The following is a 17,736-nucleotide window of genomic DNA, read 5'->3' as shown; positions in this document are numbered from 1 at the left end:
AAAAAATTAATGATGAGAAAAATGACATCATTTTTCAGATCTCACTAAAGTTTGGCTTCATAGAATTTTTTATCTTACTGTGATGGAAATAAAATCTAGTTTTACAGAGATAGTGACATAGAAAAGTGCAAAGTGTTTATTAAATATTGAAAGCTGTTAAGCTTGTGGTGAACTCGAGTGTGTGCGTGCGTGTGTGAAAAACATGAATTTTTGCTTGAAAAGTCTGCTTACGTCATTTATTTCCCTTTGAAGTGGTGGGCTTTTTACTCGTTCATTTTGAAGGAAATGTCTGGGGTTTAGGTTTAGTTCTTTGTTGGAATGGTTTACCTACATCCGTGAAGCCCTGTGATTTGGTCTTCAGCACCAGAGAAGTAAAAGGGAAGGAGGATCCTAGCAGTTCCCGAGCTAGCACATGAAATGATGGGCTATGGAAAGGTGGCTAGTTCCCTTGTGTAGGGTTGCAGGCATATGCTACCGCACCTGACCAGTTCAGAGTAAGTTTTCTCTTGAGGTTTCATTATTTATTTGCTTACTGTGGAGGTTGAATCCAGGACCCGGTCTCTCCTAGACAAGAGCTGCTACTGAGTGATAGCACTGGGCTCACCTCTAGCCCACGTGGATTTCGTAGAAATGTGCTGTCTAATCGCCAAGAATTGCCGTTGCTGATTTCTGTTTAATAACAAACACTATATAATTTCTTTTCTTGTAAATTTGTTCAGTTTTATATTATCGTGGCCCATATTTATGCCCCATTACATGGTCTGTCTTGGTCAGGGTCCTTTGCGCTTGAGGGGAGCGTGTATTCTGTAGAGTGTTATATCTAGTCGATTGATGGTGCTGTGGACTTCAGTTTGTCCTTACTGATTTTCTGTCAAGCAGGGAAGGTCTTCAGCTAGTAAGTGGATTCCAGTCCTCCTGCTTCTGTGTGTCAGTTCCGCTGTATGTGTTGTGCTGAATGAGTGTTAGACATATGCATAGATTGTTACATCTTATTGTACTGAATTAGTATTAGATATACATAGATTGTTACATCTTATTGTACTGAATTAGTGTTAGATATACATAGATTGTTACATCTTATTGTACTGAATTAGTGTTAGATATACATAGATTGTTACATCTTATTGTACTGAATTAGTGTTAGATATACATAGATTGTTACATCTTATTGTACTGAATTAGTATTAGATATACATAGATTGTCACATCTTATTGTACTGAATTAGTGTTAGATATACATAGATTGTTACATCTTATTGTACTGAATGAGTGTTAGATATACATAGATTGATATACATCTTACTGTACTGAATTAGTGTTAGATATACAAAGGTTGTTACATCTTATTGTACTGAATTAGTGTTAGATATACAAAGGTTGTTACATCTTATTGTACTGAATTAGTGTTAGATACACATAGATTGTTATATCTTATTGTACTGAATTAGTGTTAGGCATACATAGAATGATACATCTTATTGTACTGAATTAGTATTAGATACACATAGATTGTTACATCTTATTGTACTGAATTAGTGTTAGACATACATAGATTGTTACATCTTATTGTACTGAATTAGTATTAGATATATACATAGACTGTTTATCTTCCCGAGGATTGACTCCTTTGTTGTTTTGTGATAACCCCTTTAGTCTCCATCATTTAGCTTGCTGTAAAGTCCACTCTATCCAAAATTAGTGATTATTTTCTTGACTCATCTTAGAATGATAAATCTTCTGTATGTATTTACTTTTCCCTCCTTTTTGATTCAGGAACTAGCCTGGAACTCTTTCTTCTTGCCTGTCTCCTGAATGCAGAGGTATCTGTATGTGTCACTGCACATAGTCCCAGCATCCATTCACTTTTAATCTGTAATGCCTTCTTCTAAAGTGAATTTCTATAGTCAGTGTGTAATTGTCTTGTTTCTCCGCTATTCTCATTATGTCCTTTAATTGATGCATTTATACTATTGACATTCAAATAATTGATGATTTACAGCAGTGTCTGCTACATTTATGTTTTATATTTTCATTGTTCTCTTCCACTCTTTTGCATTTTGATTTTTCACTGAGCATATTATGTTACTTATATTTTCTCTTTTCTGTCATTTATATTTTTTTCACATTTTAAAGTGATTGACCTATATGTTGTAATACCCCTGTGAACAACATGAATGAGCAATTGAAGGTTAGAAAGTTAGATGTCTGTAATGGCAGGGGAGCATGGCAGCAGCTCAGGAAGCTAGAGTTCATCGCACCTAGATACGTGGGAAGCAGAAGGTGAACTCCAAGTGGGCTATAAGCCCTTACAGTTTGTTTCCAGCAAGGCTCCCCATCCCAAGGTCGTCTCCAAACAGCAGCACCAACAGAGACTCGGGTTTTAACAGATGAACCTGGGAAGGGGCGCTTTTAATGGCTGAATACTAACTTCTCCCCTCCTATTCTCTGTTATCACAATCATATACACATAGCAGTGTGTGTGTGTGTGTGTGTGTGTGTGGTGTACGACTTCAGGACCACCCTTTGCAACTTAGTAAGAAATTGTCTTTATTTTTTTTCAACATTTTATTTTGTTCTGGTTTCTGGAATTAGTAAATCTTATTTGGCCTTGTGTAGGCGGGATGTCAGCTGTTCAGAGCCCATGTGGAAGGAGAGCCTGCTCCGCTGTGAATGGTCCTCTCACCTCAGATGCACATCTTTATTACAAGAGGTGATGCAGAGACTTAAGTAATTTTAAGATAAAACAGATGGAAGATTACTATCCAAAAACATGAGTATCTTCTAAATATCAAAACAGCAACCCCCAAAACCAAAACACTCTAATACAGTGGATCTCAAGCCTGGGTCAGAACTCCTTTGGGGGTCAAATGACCCTTTCACAGGGATCGTATCAGATATTATGTTATGATTCATAACAACAAAATTGCAGTTATGAAGTAGCAATGAAACTAGTTTTATGGTTGGGGTCACCACAACGTGAGGAGCTGTATTAAAGGGTCACAGCATTAAAAAGGTAGAAACTTAGGTATATAGCATGATAATTAAGAAAAGAAGATAAGTAATTATTGAATACAGGGGAACAAACTACCAGCCTTCCCAATAATGAGAGAAATACAGATTAGTGATCATTTTCTTTGGAGGGCCTGATTTGGAAAAATTCAAAAATTTGTAACTAAAAAAAAAAATTAGAAACAATAGCAGGAAAGAAAAGTACAGAAACAGTGATTTCTAGGTCTGTTCATGGAAAAGCAGTTGGCCACTTGTCAGAATGCTGTCTGACACATGTCAGGTTCTTGAGCCCGTAATTCATGGGTATGTATATAAACTGGTGTGATTTTTGTGAAACCTAAAGTATCTGTTAGTCAGGTGATTCACCCTGCTGACATGTATGTAAGATGAGGAGGACTTTGAAGGAGAGAGAGGAATTGTGCATTTTCACTTTATGCTTGTGTGGAGGAAAGAGTTATTAGTGGACCTGGAATTGCTCTTGGGAACATCTGCTTTGTTTGGTTGAGCCTTAGCTGACATCTGGGAACTTGGGTTTTTAGAAGGATTCCCTTGTTAAGAGTGCTTCACTGTGTCGATTGTTGAAGCAAGTGATACTGTTGATACTGAACACCTGCCTTCCGTGTAGGCGTTGAGACCCTTGGGATGTGCTACTCCAGGACTGCCCATGTGGCTGGACAGTGAATCCTGGGTAGACCACTTTTTACGAAGGTTGTCACAGTTGATTGCTTCAGGAATTCATGGGTCCTTTGGACGTCATTAGGAGAGACCTGTGGGAAACTTGTGTTTCCGGGCTTTGTTCTCCTGGGCTTCTCTTCACACACCTTTCTTTCTGCTGCTTTCATTTGGAATCTTTTGGCCATAGTTCTGGATTCTTTGGCAGGGATTTTATATGTAAGTACTGTCTCGCCCCTTTGTTTGTCACATGACTACAGTGCCTCAGTCCTGGGAAGCAGATTTTGATGGACAGCTGGTGTTCTTGAGGAGGGAGCAGATGCGCATGTTTGAGAAACAGAAGGCGAGTGGGGCCTGGAACGATTAGGAGACGAATCGGAAGTAGGCTGGTGAGCAGGCCGGAGGAAACAGGACGAGGTTCTATTGGTATGCTCCTGCGTGTAGATGAGTGCTGTACCACTGAGCTGTCCCCAGCTGGAAAGGAGATGTGTGCCAGGCGTTCGCTCATCACCTGCCCCCGGGCAGGAACCAGAATTTTTTTTAAGAAGCTGAAGTTGAAATAGAAGCTTTGCCTGATGAGATTGTGGGTAATAAAGAAGTGAATTAACTTTGTTCAGAGCCTGGAATGGTGATGGTGCACGCCTTTAATCTCAGCACTTGGGAGGCAGATGCAGGTGGATCTCTGTTAAGTTTGAGGCCAGCTGGGTCTACAGAGTGAGGTCCAGGACAGCCAGGGCTGTTAAACAGAGAGACCCTGTCTTGAAAAACAAAACAAAAACCTTGGCTCAGGTATATTATTTAAAACAAGATGACTGTGGCCACACCACCCGGAGTGTACACTTATTTCCTCGGGTCTCTGATGCGAAGAATCTGGTTATATTGGATGGAAGGACAATTTGAGGCAAAGTACTCCACTTCATTTTTTACAATCAGTTTCAAATCAATATGATTAAATAACAAAGACCAGTTTTTAAATAGCATTTTATTCTCTCCACTTATACAAGCTGTATAGCTTACGTGAGTGTGTTACAGATGTGATTAGGAGGCCAGTTCATTAGCTGTGGTGTTGTGAGTGTGATCCTCACGTGAGAAGATACTAGCACTATGGAGAAGACGTGAGTGAGTGCATCTGTCTCCCGGACAGTGGTTTCTAGTCATTGGCAGTAGTGATGGAATTAAAAGCCAGGGATGGCAAATAATAAGTTCTAAAACAGGAAAAAATGACATGAAATCCATCATAATGGTTATGATTGCATCTGATTCTTTTTTTTTTTTGGTTGTTGTTGTTGTTGCAAATTTTTTAGCTCAGTATTGAGCTTTGGTGCCTCTTGAGATTACTGACAAACTCCTAAAAGTAATTTTAGTAGAGTTGTAACAAAAAAAAAAATTTTTTTTTTCTTTTCAGAAAGTTGGTAGTTTCCCAGGAAACGTAGGTTTTCTCTTTAAGGCCTTGGCTTACTGACCACAGCTCTGTGGCACTCTGGTCGTGCAGAAATAATCATTTTCCATAGAGTGGTGAGTATATGTTGAGCTGTCTACACTGCAGGTGTGATAATTGACCACGGCTCTGTGGCACTCTGGTCGTGCAGAAATAATCATTTTCCATAGAGTGGTGAGTATATGTTGAGCTGTCTACACTGCAGGTGTGATAATTGGTCTGTGCTGTTTGTTTTGGCAGTGAGAAATAATTGGTCCATGCTAGAATTTAGGACTTGTCTTTGGTTTGTTTTTTAGTGGAGGTAAAGAGAATTGATGTTATTGTCCCTTAAGGTATAACAGTGGGTCTTGATGTTCTTAATTTTATTAATGATGGGTTGCTTTAGTCCCCTATGAAAATTGTTGACTGTTTTCTTAAAAGTAAGATACATCATAATTTGAAGGAAGATATTATTTTGTGTGTGTTGCTGGAGACAGGGTCTCAACTCTGGGTGGTGTCAAACTCATTGTGTAGTGAAAGCTTGCCTTGAATTCTTTACTTTTTTATTGTTATTATCATTATTATTTTGAGACAGGATCCCAGTGTGTTGTCCTGGTCTTTTTGGAACTCTCAGGTGTGTCTGTTTCTGCCTCTGCTGAGTGCTGGGATTAAAGACGCGTACAATGTCCCAGGCACGGGGGTGTTTTAGTTGTGCCCCACTACACTCAGATCAGTAGCCATAGTTTTAATGCCTGGAGTTTGTAATTTCTGAGACATTTACTGTGGGGACAGCGAGGGAAAAAATCCTTGGAATTGGAGTTAATAATCGGTAGACAGGCTGGAGAGATGGCTCAACTGTTAAAGGCCAGGCTCACAACCAGAAATAAATGTCAGTAGACATTGGGTCGTGAGTCTAGTGGGCAGAGAGGCGTTCGATAGAGAAAAGGAAGGTGCTGATAGTAGGAGAGAGCCTGCCCTGTGAGTTGGAACATGTGTGCAAACACACCCACCTCTGTCCAGTTTACCTTGCAAGATAAACCTTCTTTTCTTAGGTCACTTTGTTCAGTAAAACTAATGCATATGACAGGTTTTTGTTTTGTTGTTTTTTTTTTCCAGGACAGGATTTCTCTGTGTAGCCCTGACTAGCCTGGAACTCACTTTGTAGACCAGGCTGGCTTCGAACTCACAGAGATCCACCTGTCTCTGCCTCTCAAGTGCTGGGATTAAAGGCTTTTGCCACCACACCCGGCCGTGTATAACAAAATTTTACCGCATTTATCATTTGGGATGTCTAACCACGGTGTCCTGTGGAGCTCAGCCGACAGCTTTCAGGACTTAGTTCTTCCTCCATGTGAGTCCTGGGGGCGGTATCAGCTCATCAGATCTGCTGAGCCATCTCACTGATCTCGTATGGCATAATTTTATTTCGTTTCCCTCTGATTTAAGTGATACTCTGCTTTTATTTCCATAAAATACCTTGATGTTAAGTAAAGAATAAACTTAGTTAAAAGTTTGTATTTCTAGCTGGGGGAGGTAGTAGATACCTGAGGTCCCAGCACTCCAGAGGTGGGGAGTGTCCGTCATGGATTTGTGATAGGAGCTGCTGTTCATACAGTGTGACGTTCTGGCTGTATCTTCAGCAAGTTCTAGTTCTGCCGAGGATGATGTTTGTATATTGAGATGTGTCCTTGATTAGCTGTGCATAGAAGAGCTGAGTTAGAGATGAGGAAGCGGTTTGGGAGGAGTGGATGGTGGAGTATGTCACAGCAGTGATCTCAGACAAACGTTTCAGGGCTTTTATCCTGGTGTAGCCAGAGCAAAGACAGAGTGGTCCGCTGGAGTGTTTACTTAAAAGGTCCCGAGATTCTCCTTTACATCATTTATCCTTTGTTACTCAGTCCTGACTTTCAGCTTCAAATGAAAAAAAGTGGTGTTTTTTGCCAGTTTCGCCTGATAATGTCAAGTTTTGCCTTGTTTATACAGGGTTAATTTCTGGTATTTTACAAACATAGGGTGTGTGCATGTTGAGGTCAGAATTGATGTTGGGTGTCTTCCTCTATCCCTACTTTGTTTTTACTTGAGACAGGCTTTCATTGAACATGGAGCTCCCTGGTTCACCTATTCTGGCTAGCCAGAACGTCCCGGGATCCTCCTATCTCTGCCTTCCCAGTGCTGCGATCACAGGCGAATTAGTCAGTTCTCCTTCACAGATGTGGTCAGACGTACGGCAGCAGCACCTGGGAACTGAGTAAGAAGGAAAGTGTTGTAGTTAGTTTACCCCAGACCACTGAGGGACTGGGGACCTCGGCAAAGCCAGCTCAGGATCGGTGGACAAACTGTCCAGGCAGACAGCGTGACCCACGATGTGAGTCTCTCTGAGACTCAGTCTAGGAATCTGAAGTACAAGTAATATTTAAGGAATCTTTAATTGGCCAATAGTAATTAATGATTATTGAGCCATGCATATGGCAGACTTGCTGAGTCTTTTTATAAAGATTGTAACGGTGGGTTAAATGGATCGGTGAATATTATGAAAACCAAAATTTTAATTAATGCAACTAATTGTAAGGCTGACTATATTTTTGATAGGAACAAAGTCTCTACTTAAATGTCTTTTTAATGCAGCTTGGTAGAGTTTTCTGGATGTTGATGTTTTTCAAAGTGCAAAGCAAAGTTTTATTCTGTTTTTATGTTGCATATCTAATGTATATGATGATTTTTAAACATATTTGATTTTATATGTGACTTAATTTACACATAATCATATCTGAACACTGATATATATAACATGTATTAAAATATGTTTTAAATATTATGTTATTAAATATTTTAATACATATGTATATAATCTGTGTCCATACACATACACACACATAAAATATGCAATGATCAGATCTCACTGGATATACCATTTATGTAGACTCTAGGTTTTTTATTTTATTTTCATTAAATATTCTTCATTATAAAGTTGAGCATATAAAGCATTCCATGACATGTCAGGCTTTAAGACTATTAGGTAAATAAAAATTCAAACTTGAATATTTGTTTATGATTCGAAGACCTTCTGTAATAATTACCAGCTTTCACATAAAAACACTGTAAAGATATCTCTCAGTAGTTGTCACACAGGAAGTGCTTGGCGTGGGTAGTAGGTGCTCCAGGAGGGTGACAGCAGCTTGGAGTCCAGCCTGGCCCTGTGCCTTCCTTTGTAGTTAACTCTTGGTTCAGTAATAGTGATGTACGGTACTTTTCTTTTCTGCCAACGCTTCTTTGACTGTTTAAACCGACATCCTTTAAGTTTAATTTTCACAAAAACCTTTATATTAAGATACTGTAAATATCTTAAAATACATCTTTTCTGATGTCAGATCTTTGAGCAGAGAAGATGGATATGCAAGATATTATTAACAGGGAATAATGAAATCTGTGAGCAATCTTTTTGCCTTTTTCTATTGCTTTACTTTTGCATTTAATCTTCCGGGTAGGCAGTATGTTCATGCAACAGGGAAGTGTGAAAAGACACAGTACTTGCCTTCCTGTCCATTTCTCAGCTCTCGATTCCTGTCCTGCTGTAGCCTGTGCTGCTCGATTCTTGGAGATGCTTTGTGCGCGTGTGCAAGCAGACGCTGTTTGAATCCTTTAATGCCATATTACTGTGTTCAAGACTGAGCTTTCTTATTTGCTTTTTAGTCATATCATACTTGATTGTATGAAACAGATTTATCCAGTCCTATTAATAGGCAGTTTTTTTTATTGTTTGTGAACTTTGCTTTTATGAACATATTGCAATAAAGAGCTTTGTGCATACATTATTCCATATTGCGCCAGTTTTGTCTTGAGGCACATGTGTAGAAATGTAAGATACTAATACCGTGTTTGGACACACATCGTACTGAAGTCTGGCTCTAGTGTAGCCCAGTGACCTGTTTCCATGAGTGCTGGCATTGCAGGCATATGGAAAACTGGGTTGTTTACACATCTGTATATTTTGAGATTTTTTTTTTAAGTCACTATAGACCTGTGAAATTTTAGTTAGGCTTTGTGCCAGTATATAGCATGATTTTTCTTAAAAAAAAAAAATGTGTTTTCCTATGTTCTGTCTCTAAAATTTAGTCTTTTTTTTTTTTCTGAGTAAAACAAAAATAACCATTTCCTATGTAAGTGCCCGTGTGTAAAATTATTTAAAGTAATACCATAACAACGACAAGATTCTTGTGTTAAAATTCTGTGGGTTTTTTTTTCTTTAAATACAGTCATGAAAATTTTTAATTGCTTGAGTTTCAGCATCATGGGTTACAGAAATAAACTGGTGAAAAAAATTCAGTTGCTACTAGATTTTTTTCATTTCATTTGTATTTAATAATTTGAGTCCTAAAATCAAAGTACTTTCAATATGTCTTTAATCCATCAAGGAAGTAATCTCCTTTGAAACTAATTTTTAGAAGTGTAGTTGCATAGAATCTAAACAATTCACAATGCCAACTTTCAGTTCTGAAAGCAGGAAGTGTATTACTGGCAAACAGAAATATTCCAGCCCAAAGAACATCCCTGCTGCCATATGTGGTAAGAATTTGTCATAACCCACAAGCCACTTCTGTGAGGCAGTGAAGAAGCAGAATTAGTCTTTGTTGAGCATTGCCAATCCAGTATGAAGGAACTTTGTGTGCAGTGTTTTACAAGTGATTGTTAGTGTATGCCTCGGAAAGAGCCTGGTTCATCGAGGGTGCTCCTGGGCTCCTGAGAGGAGAAACCTGTCCAAGACAATCTCAGCTTAGTGATATCTTCAAGTAAAACTACATCTAGTTCCCTTTGCTGTTCATTTGGAATAAACAATCTTATAATTGCACTTACTCTAAAAAGAAATTATTCTTAGGGTTAATTTTTAAGGGACAGGGAAATTAACAGCTTAGAGGAATAGGAGAATTAGTTGTGAGGAATTGGGTCAACAGAATTCATTTGTAAATCTTTAACATTTTGAAAATATCAATGTTTCTCTAAACTTGAATTTTATTTTCTTGTATTTTAAGCGATTAAGAAGATTGTCTACCAAATATAGAACAGAAAAGATTTACCCCACAGCCACTGGAGAAAAAGAAGAGAATGTTAAAAAGAACAGATATAAGGACATACTGCCATGTAAGTTTGAACTGCCCTTGTTAGAGTACATAGAATGCTGTGTAGCTCTGGTGACCCCAGCTCTGAACTGAGCAGCTGAGGAGGTAGTGTCAGTCCCTCCGAGGAACACTACAGAAAAATTCCTAACTGCTTCTTGGAAGCCCTTCTTGTAGCAGGGTTTGTTGTTTTTAAGTGATGTAGACAATTGGGATAGTTTCTTAAAATGCTAAAACATTGATTTGTTAATCGGAGAAGAACCTTAATTGATTAACTGTGGATGAAAAAGTGGGCCACAAGATACCTCAGAAACTTGTGTCTGCTGTCCTCAGCAGTCTAGGTATCTAAGCATATTTAAAGTTGAAAACATGATATTCTCATTATGATTACATGCTAAGATAATACTGTTTTCTAGATAAGTTCCTTTAAACACATGCTTAACTAAGAGTCCACATTTTATAAAGAAAAATTTTGCCTTGGACCTCCTTTTTCTTAAAGATGCCACAGTGTTTGCCTGCAGCTGTCTTGAACTATCTACGTCCTGTAGTGCCATTTCCTTAAGTGTCGTTGTGAGAGCTTCTCTCTGAAATACCCTGGTGTTCCAGTGGTCTTTTTCAGTGGTTTTCTTTCCTATTAAGTGTGTGTGCCATTGGCCAGTCTGTTCTGAAATTTTCTTCCTTCATGATAACCCTCTTTCAGCTCATTTCCTCCTTATCTCCCTCTGTTCCTCACTGATTTCTTGTGTGCATGCCTATCTGTTTTGTATGGGGACGGATCGGATCAGAAGGCAGCTCCGATTTAGTGGTTTAGGAGCCACTTCCGCTTTCTTTGTTTGAGATTTGGCGTCTCACTGTGGCTAAGGCTTCCTAGTTGGGCTAGATTACCCAGCCAGCAAGCCTAGGGATCTACCTGTGCACCCTTCTGGAGCTGGTGGTACAAGTACCACTCATGTCTGGCTTGTGTGTGTTGGGGTAGAGCTCAGGTCCTCATGCTTGCCCAGCAAGTACTTCACTGCCGGAGCCACCTCTCCGACCCTCCTCACTGCTTTCTTTGCCTGCGTTTAAACCTGTACTTTGTGTAACTCTGCTACATTCTTCTCTTCTGTGGATTGTGTTAGTGACATTGACAGGGACCAGCACAGACAAGTGATGAACTGCCACTCTGCAGGTTTTGTAGCTATAAGACCCGGGACTGGCGTTCCCTTTGTAAATTGGAGCTACGGTGATAATCCTTCTAAGGCCTGTTTGGAGCGTTAGGTAGGTCAGTCATTTTCTACTAATCTAGCACAGTATCCTCTCAAGGCTTTTGCCTAAATATGCTCCGCCTTCCTTGCCAGTGTCTTTGGTCTGTTGAGGCTGTCCTAACAAAGTGCACAGACTTGGTGACGTGTCAACAGAAGTGCATTGAGAGAAGTCCAAATGAGGGCTCCAGGAGCACTGGTGTGAAGTGAGGGCGCACACTCGCTGAGCCCTTGTGTAGATCAAGGAGGGCCTCTCGTAGAGACAGTCACTGCCTTCATCAGAACACGCCCTCTTCGCCCCACCCCCATATCACTGCATTGGGAAGTAGGTTTCAGCAAATGAGCTTAGGGGATGCAGTCAGACCATAGCATTAATATACTATTACTCATATAGAATAGGAGTTGACGTGGATTTCCGGATACTTTCAACATAATCATGTGACCTTTCAGTTCTGCCCACTGATTTCTCTGTAGTCTAGAGAAATAAATCTTAACTGGCTCCAGGTTTCGGTTTTCACATGCATTTTATAGAGTTGTGATCGGAATCTGTGTGCTGATGATGCAGAAAACAAACATGCAGAAGTCCCTGCTTTTGAACTTCATGCTCTCTCTAGCCTAGGTGTCAGACAGTGAAGACACATAGACACGAGCTCTGTAGGGTAATGCGGGAAGGGTAAGGCCCTGAGAGAGCTGGGATACGGGGAAGGGGGGAGGTTGGTGGTATGCTGGTGAATCAGTTGCTCGTTTCTGTGATAAATAGATTTTCCCTCTTGTAATCCCATTTGCAGCTGGGAAACTGAGTCTGGAAGAGTTGAGTCATGTGATGAAAGATAGTTTGTATCCAGAGCCTTGATGTTGAGAAAGGGTGGTTGTGTGCTCATGTGATGAAAGATAGTTTGTATCCAGAGCCTTGACACTGAGATAGGGTGGTTGTGGCACTCGGATGTTTGACGGGAAGCTTTTTGGTTGTCATGCTGCTCCCAGCCTCTAGGAGCAGACTCTGGGGCCCTGCTGCACAGCCTGCAGCGCTCAGCACACAGCTGAGCCTTCCTTAGAGTGCCAGCCTCAGCGGTAGTCAGGGCAGGAGGACCTCTTCTTCCTTCTAGTCAGTTTCTGCCTGTTTGGATTTGGCATGTACATTTGTCAGAAAATAAATTCTCAATTTTCTTTGAATGTTTAACATGTCCGTTGTTGCAGAAACAAAAGTATGTAATTAATTTTTAAAATAAATTTATATCATAAGTATCATATGTAAGATATCATAAGTAAGCCAGCCCAATCCAGTTTTAGGACATTTCATTACTTCCAAAAGTTCTGTATTCTTTAGCCCCAGGCAATTGTCAGCGTGCTTTCTGAGTCTAGATTTTGTTTTTCTAGAAGTCTGAAATAAGCATCATCTATTATGTGATCTGTTGTGCCTAACTTCACTAACTTAGCACATTTTTAGTTATATTTGTGTTACAATGTCTTTTTACTATTGAAAAATATTTAATTCTGTAACTATGTTATATATTGCTTGTCCACTCGGCATTTGATATATACAGGAAAGGCTTTTGTGTACACACAATTTCATTGTCCCTAGGGGCCTGTGTAGGGATATAACTGTAGATCTGCAGAAGATTATATTTAACAGTTCTCTGTCTGTCTGTTTTGTTTTATGAGGCAGCAAGTTGCTGTGTAGTCCTAGCCCAGGCTGGCCTCTGAATTCTTCATCTTCCTGCCTTCGCCTTATAATGCCGGGGTTATTGGCATGTACCACACAACACCTACCTTATGTCGAAGTCAGTATTTTGCATTCCCAACTGTGGCACGTAAGAACCAGTTTCCCACATTTCCACTGGCTCGCGGAAGAGTTGGGTTTTTGATTGTTGAGACTGTGTTAGTTTGTGTTAGACCTTCAAGTTCTCAGCCTGCCTCAGCCTCCTGAGCAGTTCGAGTTACAGGTGTGAGCCGTTGCACTTACGATCTTGCATGAGTGTGTACGCCTATTCATATGTGCCTATGAAGACCTGCGGTTGGAAGTTTTCCTCAGTTGCAGTCTCTGCCTTCTGAGGCTGGGGTTATAGGTGGGCCACCACACTCAAATGCTTTATCCATTATATATTTTCCTGGGCCCAGACTTTTTTATTCCAGTTTTTCTATTGATTCTTGTTATATTTCTAATTTGTGGCTTTTCATGTGCTGTTAGCCAATTCTTTGTATATCTCCTTTGGTGAAAAGTCTTCAAATTATTTAAGGAGAATTTTATTTTAATCTCACTGTGTTAAGAATTCCTTTTGTTGTTGTTGCTTGGTTTTAAGATAAAAGTCTTAACACTGGGTGGTCCAGGTTGGCCCAAGCTCTAGATCATCTTGCCTTAGCTTCCTAAATCCAGGGATTACAGGTATGGGCCATGATGTCCAGCTAAGAGTGCTTAATATTTCCTGGATACTAGAGACTATTTCCAGAATTGGAAATTTTCAATGTTCTCTTAGAATAAGAGGTTATTTACCCATGTTTTCTTGTTTGTAAGGGCTAAAATAGAGCTTTTGGGGTTGGTGAGTTGGGGATATTCCACCTGTTCTGATGGTAAATAGGAGATTCTTTATTTCACTTTGTGTATGCCTAACCTCCTTCTTCAAATCCCCAGCCTGCACGTAGACAGCCTACATGTAGGCTGATGATCTTAACTGTCATTTCGGAACCAGTTGCTGTACTCTTATCTTTGAGGCACTCTGACTGGAGAGTAGTATGCCATATCGATAACAGTTATTGATTGGGACCCCTTATTAAGAAACCTTATATGGTCATTCTTTCATGTATCAAAAGAAACATCTTTCCAAAGTCAAATTAAAAAAGAGGAGACAAAGTAATATGAGTGAAATAAATGGCAGAGCACTAGCAAGAATGGAAAACGTGTTAGCGACGAATAGTTTTTAGAGTCTAGTACATCTTTCTTATTCCTCTATCTACAAATTCCCAAAGTAAAGATCCCATCCCAAAACATCAGAAATAAGTCATTTATGACAGTTGTCTTTGTAATATTTCAGTAAGAAGTATATTCATAGCTGTTGCCATCTCCAATTTATCTTTTGTAAATTAATTGGTTTTCATATTCATTGTCTATGGATTAGGAAGCTGTAATGTGATAGTCATGGTTACAGCTTGTGTGTTGTTCTTTTCTAATCTATAGGCGGTACTAGGCAGTTCTCATACCTTATCAACCAGGTGAATAGGCTCCTTTAGTTTGCAAGTAGTAAAATGTGTGTACCTCGTGACCCACCTTGCCCTCAACCATGTTAATTCTGTGGTATTTATGTGTGAGCGTGTACACACATTTGTGCCTGTGTGAGTTTATGTATCTCACATGTGTGCAGCTTCCAGAGGAAGGCCAGAGTCCGTTAGGTCCTGGAGCTGGAGTCACAGGTGGTTGTGAGCCATTTGATTCAGGCCTTGGGAATCACTGAGATCTCTGAAGAGAGCACAACCGCTTTACCTACTGAGCCACCTCTCCAGCCCTCAGTCCTGTGGGATTATTCTCAAAAATACATAACTCCCTCCCAGTCACAGCTAAAAATTAGGGGAACTTAAAATTGAAAGAGACAATAAGTCAATACATAATCTTGAAAAATGAAAAACTCAGAAATATAGTTTAAAATTGTTACTTGTTTGATAACTGAATTTTCTGGTCTTAGGAATTATGCGGTGGTTATATATTAGTATTAAGCCAGTCGTGGGGGATAGTCTGTAGTCCCAGCACTTGGGAGGCTGAATACAAAGAATCATGAGTTCAAAGCCATTCTGTACTATATATAGCAAGATCTTGATTCAATATTTCCACCCTCCAAAGCAGTGTTACTATTAGAGGAAGCTCAGGAGCAAGTAGCTGTGACTTTATGCTATTTTTGCAATCTTTGTTTAAATCTAAAGTCACTTCTAAATGTCATTTTTTGAGTTAATGAAGTTTTGGGTTTTTGTTGTTGTTTTGAAATAAGATCCTTATGTAGCCTTGGCTGACCTCAAACTCACAGAAATACTTCTGCGTCTGCTTCAATAAATGCTGGGATTAAAAGCATGAGCCATTATGCCCTGCTCAATTTTTTTTTTTAAACCAGTACAAAATCTGACAGTACGGCTCCATGAGTTAAGGCACTTTCTACCAAGTCTGAGAACCTCCGTGTGGTATACATCCATCAGCATCCCCTGCCCCTCCCCTATAAAGTAAATAAATAGTAGTAGCTGGGCGTGGTGGCGCACACCTTTAATCCCAGCACCCGGGAGGCAGAGACAGTGCATCTGGTCTACAGCTGGAGTTCCGGGACAGCAAGGGCTGTTACCACACACATACACACACTCTCTGTAAATAGAGATATAGATAGATATAGGCACACATGAATACATAATATATATATGCATACATATATAGATAAATAGGATTTACATAGCTTAGTTAATGCAAATGAAAATAATATGCATTCTGATATTGGAAGGTAAAAGAAAGATTGCATTTTTCCATAATATTGTCTGATTTTTTTTGTCCAGTCCTGTCATACTGTAGTATTTTAATTCATTAGTCATGATTATTTTCAAAATTTCTCGTGAAATATGGAAAGGTACACTTCTTGGTAAGAACCTCGGCAAAGGAACTCTTGAGTGCTGGTCATTAAAAGGTTCTGAGGTGGGCTGGAGAGATGGCTCAGCAGAGCCATTGCCTGCTGTATTGCCTGCTCTTCCAAAGGTCCTGAGTTCAATTCCCAGCAACCACATGGTGGCTCACAACCATCTGTAATGAGGTCTGGTGCCCTCTTCTGGCCTGCAGGCATACATGCAGACAGAATATTGTATACATAATAAATAAATAATTTTAAAAAAGGGTTCTGAGGTTTCACTGGGGAGATGGCTCAGCCTTTAAAAGCACTGGCTGCTGTTCCAAAAGACTGAGTCCAGTTCCCCAGCACCCACACGGCAGCTCACACCACAGCCTTCTGTAACTACACTTCCTTGGGATCAGAAGCTGACCTTCTACTTCTGTGGGCACTGCACACACCTGACACAAAGACATACATGCAGCCAAAACACCATACACATAAAGTTTATTTTGTTCTGTCTTTTAAGACAGAGTCTCTGTGAGCCCTGAATGTGATGGGACTTATAGACCAGGTTGCCTGGAAACCCATATCCACCTGCCTTTACTTGTGAAGTGCTGGGTTTAAAGACAAAATTTAAATTAAAAAACAAAAACGCTGAGGCTTCACCCCTAGATAATTTGGTCAAGGTCTAATGTTTTATATTTTTAAAGTTCCAGATATAATTTTGATTGAAGCTTTAACATATTTATAATTTTTTTTGCTTTTCTCAGAGTTTACTTTTTGTTAAGATAATGTTACAATTACCGTCGTGGCCCCTGAACTCGACATTGCGTGTTTAGAGTAGATGCGGTGGCATGTTTGTGATCCCAGCACTTGGTGGGTGGAACCTGTCCGTGCCTCTGAGCTGCATCGTGACGGAAGTTACACAAGTCTTTTCTCTCGTAGTTGACCACAGCCGAGTTAAGCTGACCTTGAAGACTCCGTCTCAAGATTCAGACTACATCAATGCAAATTTTATTAAGGTACGGATTAAAATGAGGGGACTTTTCCTTGCTACACTTAGTGCCTTTCTACATACAGTTTTTTGAAGGTATCAACTACCAAATATGTACTAATAAGAAAATAAATAGAATAAGAATGCCTTGTATATCTTATGTGCCTTCCTTCTAGCCACCTAAGCCATATACATATAGCTCAAGCTGCGTGTGTGTGTGATAGCAGAGATAGTTTTCTCTGCGCTGCCTTTACATTGAAGGCCTATGTAAATACTTCAGTAAGTTGGCCCTTGAGCTTATATGTCGTTGAACCATATGGTAGTTCCCAGTTTTTCTTGGTGATGAAATTATAATAAACACTATTCTTTTGCACAGTTTCTTAGGATAAATTAATAGTGCCAAAATTACTAGGTAATGTTGATTTAAATGCAGTATACAACTGCAGTTTTAAAAATCTTTGGTATTTGTTGCTATTTGCGATGACAACTTGGAGCCATGTTTGGTAGCATACCCCTGTGATCCTGTGACCTGTGTAAGAGGGCTGAGGCCAGAGGGTCACAGCAAATTCAAAGCCAGTCTGAGCTAGAGAATGCGACTGTCTCAAGGTTAAAAACCGGATAATAAGGTGACCGTCTCGTCAGAGAACTTTGTCAGCCTTGAATCTACAGTATTGAAGGGGTAGGTGGGTGGGTGGGTGGTCACAGGCTTGGAGCTTGAGACTTC

At 39.8% G+C, this 17,736-nt stretch overlaps 1 protein-coding gene across 2 annotated transcripts in view; it reads left to right on the top strand.

The window, feature by feature from the left end:
• Ptpn12 (protein tyrosine phosphatase non-receptor type 12) overlaps positions 1 to 17,736 on the top strand; it is a 59,405-nt gene that overhangs the window by 10,129 nt on the left and 31,540 nt on the right. The window contains exons 2-3 of one of the 2 annotated variants that reach the window (XM_075956425.1): positions 10,126 to 10,234; positions 16,964 to 17,040. In XM_075956425.1, the coding sequence (XP_075812540.1) occupies positions 10,126 to 10,234; positions 16,964 to 17,040 (186 nt within the window). The remainder of the gene's footprint in view (positions 1 to 10,125; positions 10,235 to 16,963; positions 17,041 to 17,736) is intronic. The other variant, XM_075956426.1, reaches the window with a different exon arrangement.

Source organism: Microtus pennsylvanicus, chromosome 22 (assembly GCF_037038515.1).
Source record: "Microtus pennsylvanicus isolate mMicPen1 chromosome 22, mMicPen1.hap1, whole genome shotgun sequence".
Lineage (NCBI taxonomy): Eukaryota > Metazoa > Chordata > Mammalia > Rodentia > Cricetidae > Microtus > Microtus pennsylvanicus.
This window is presented reverse-complemented; position numbering and strand designations above follow the sequence as displayed.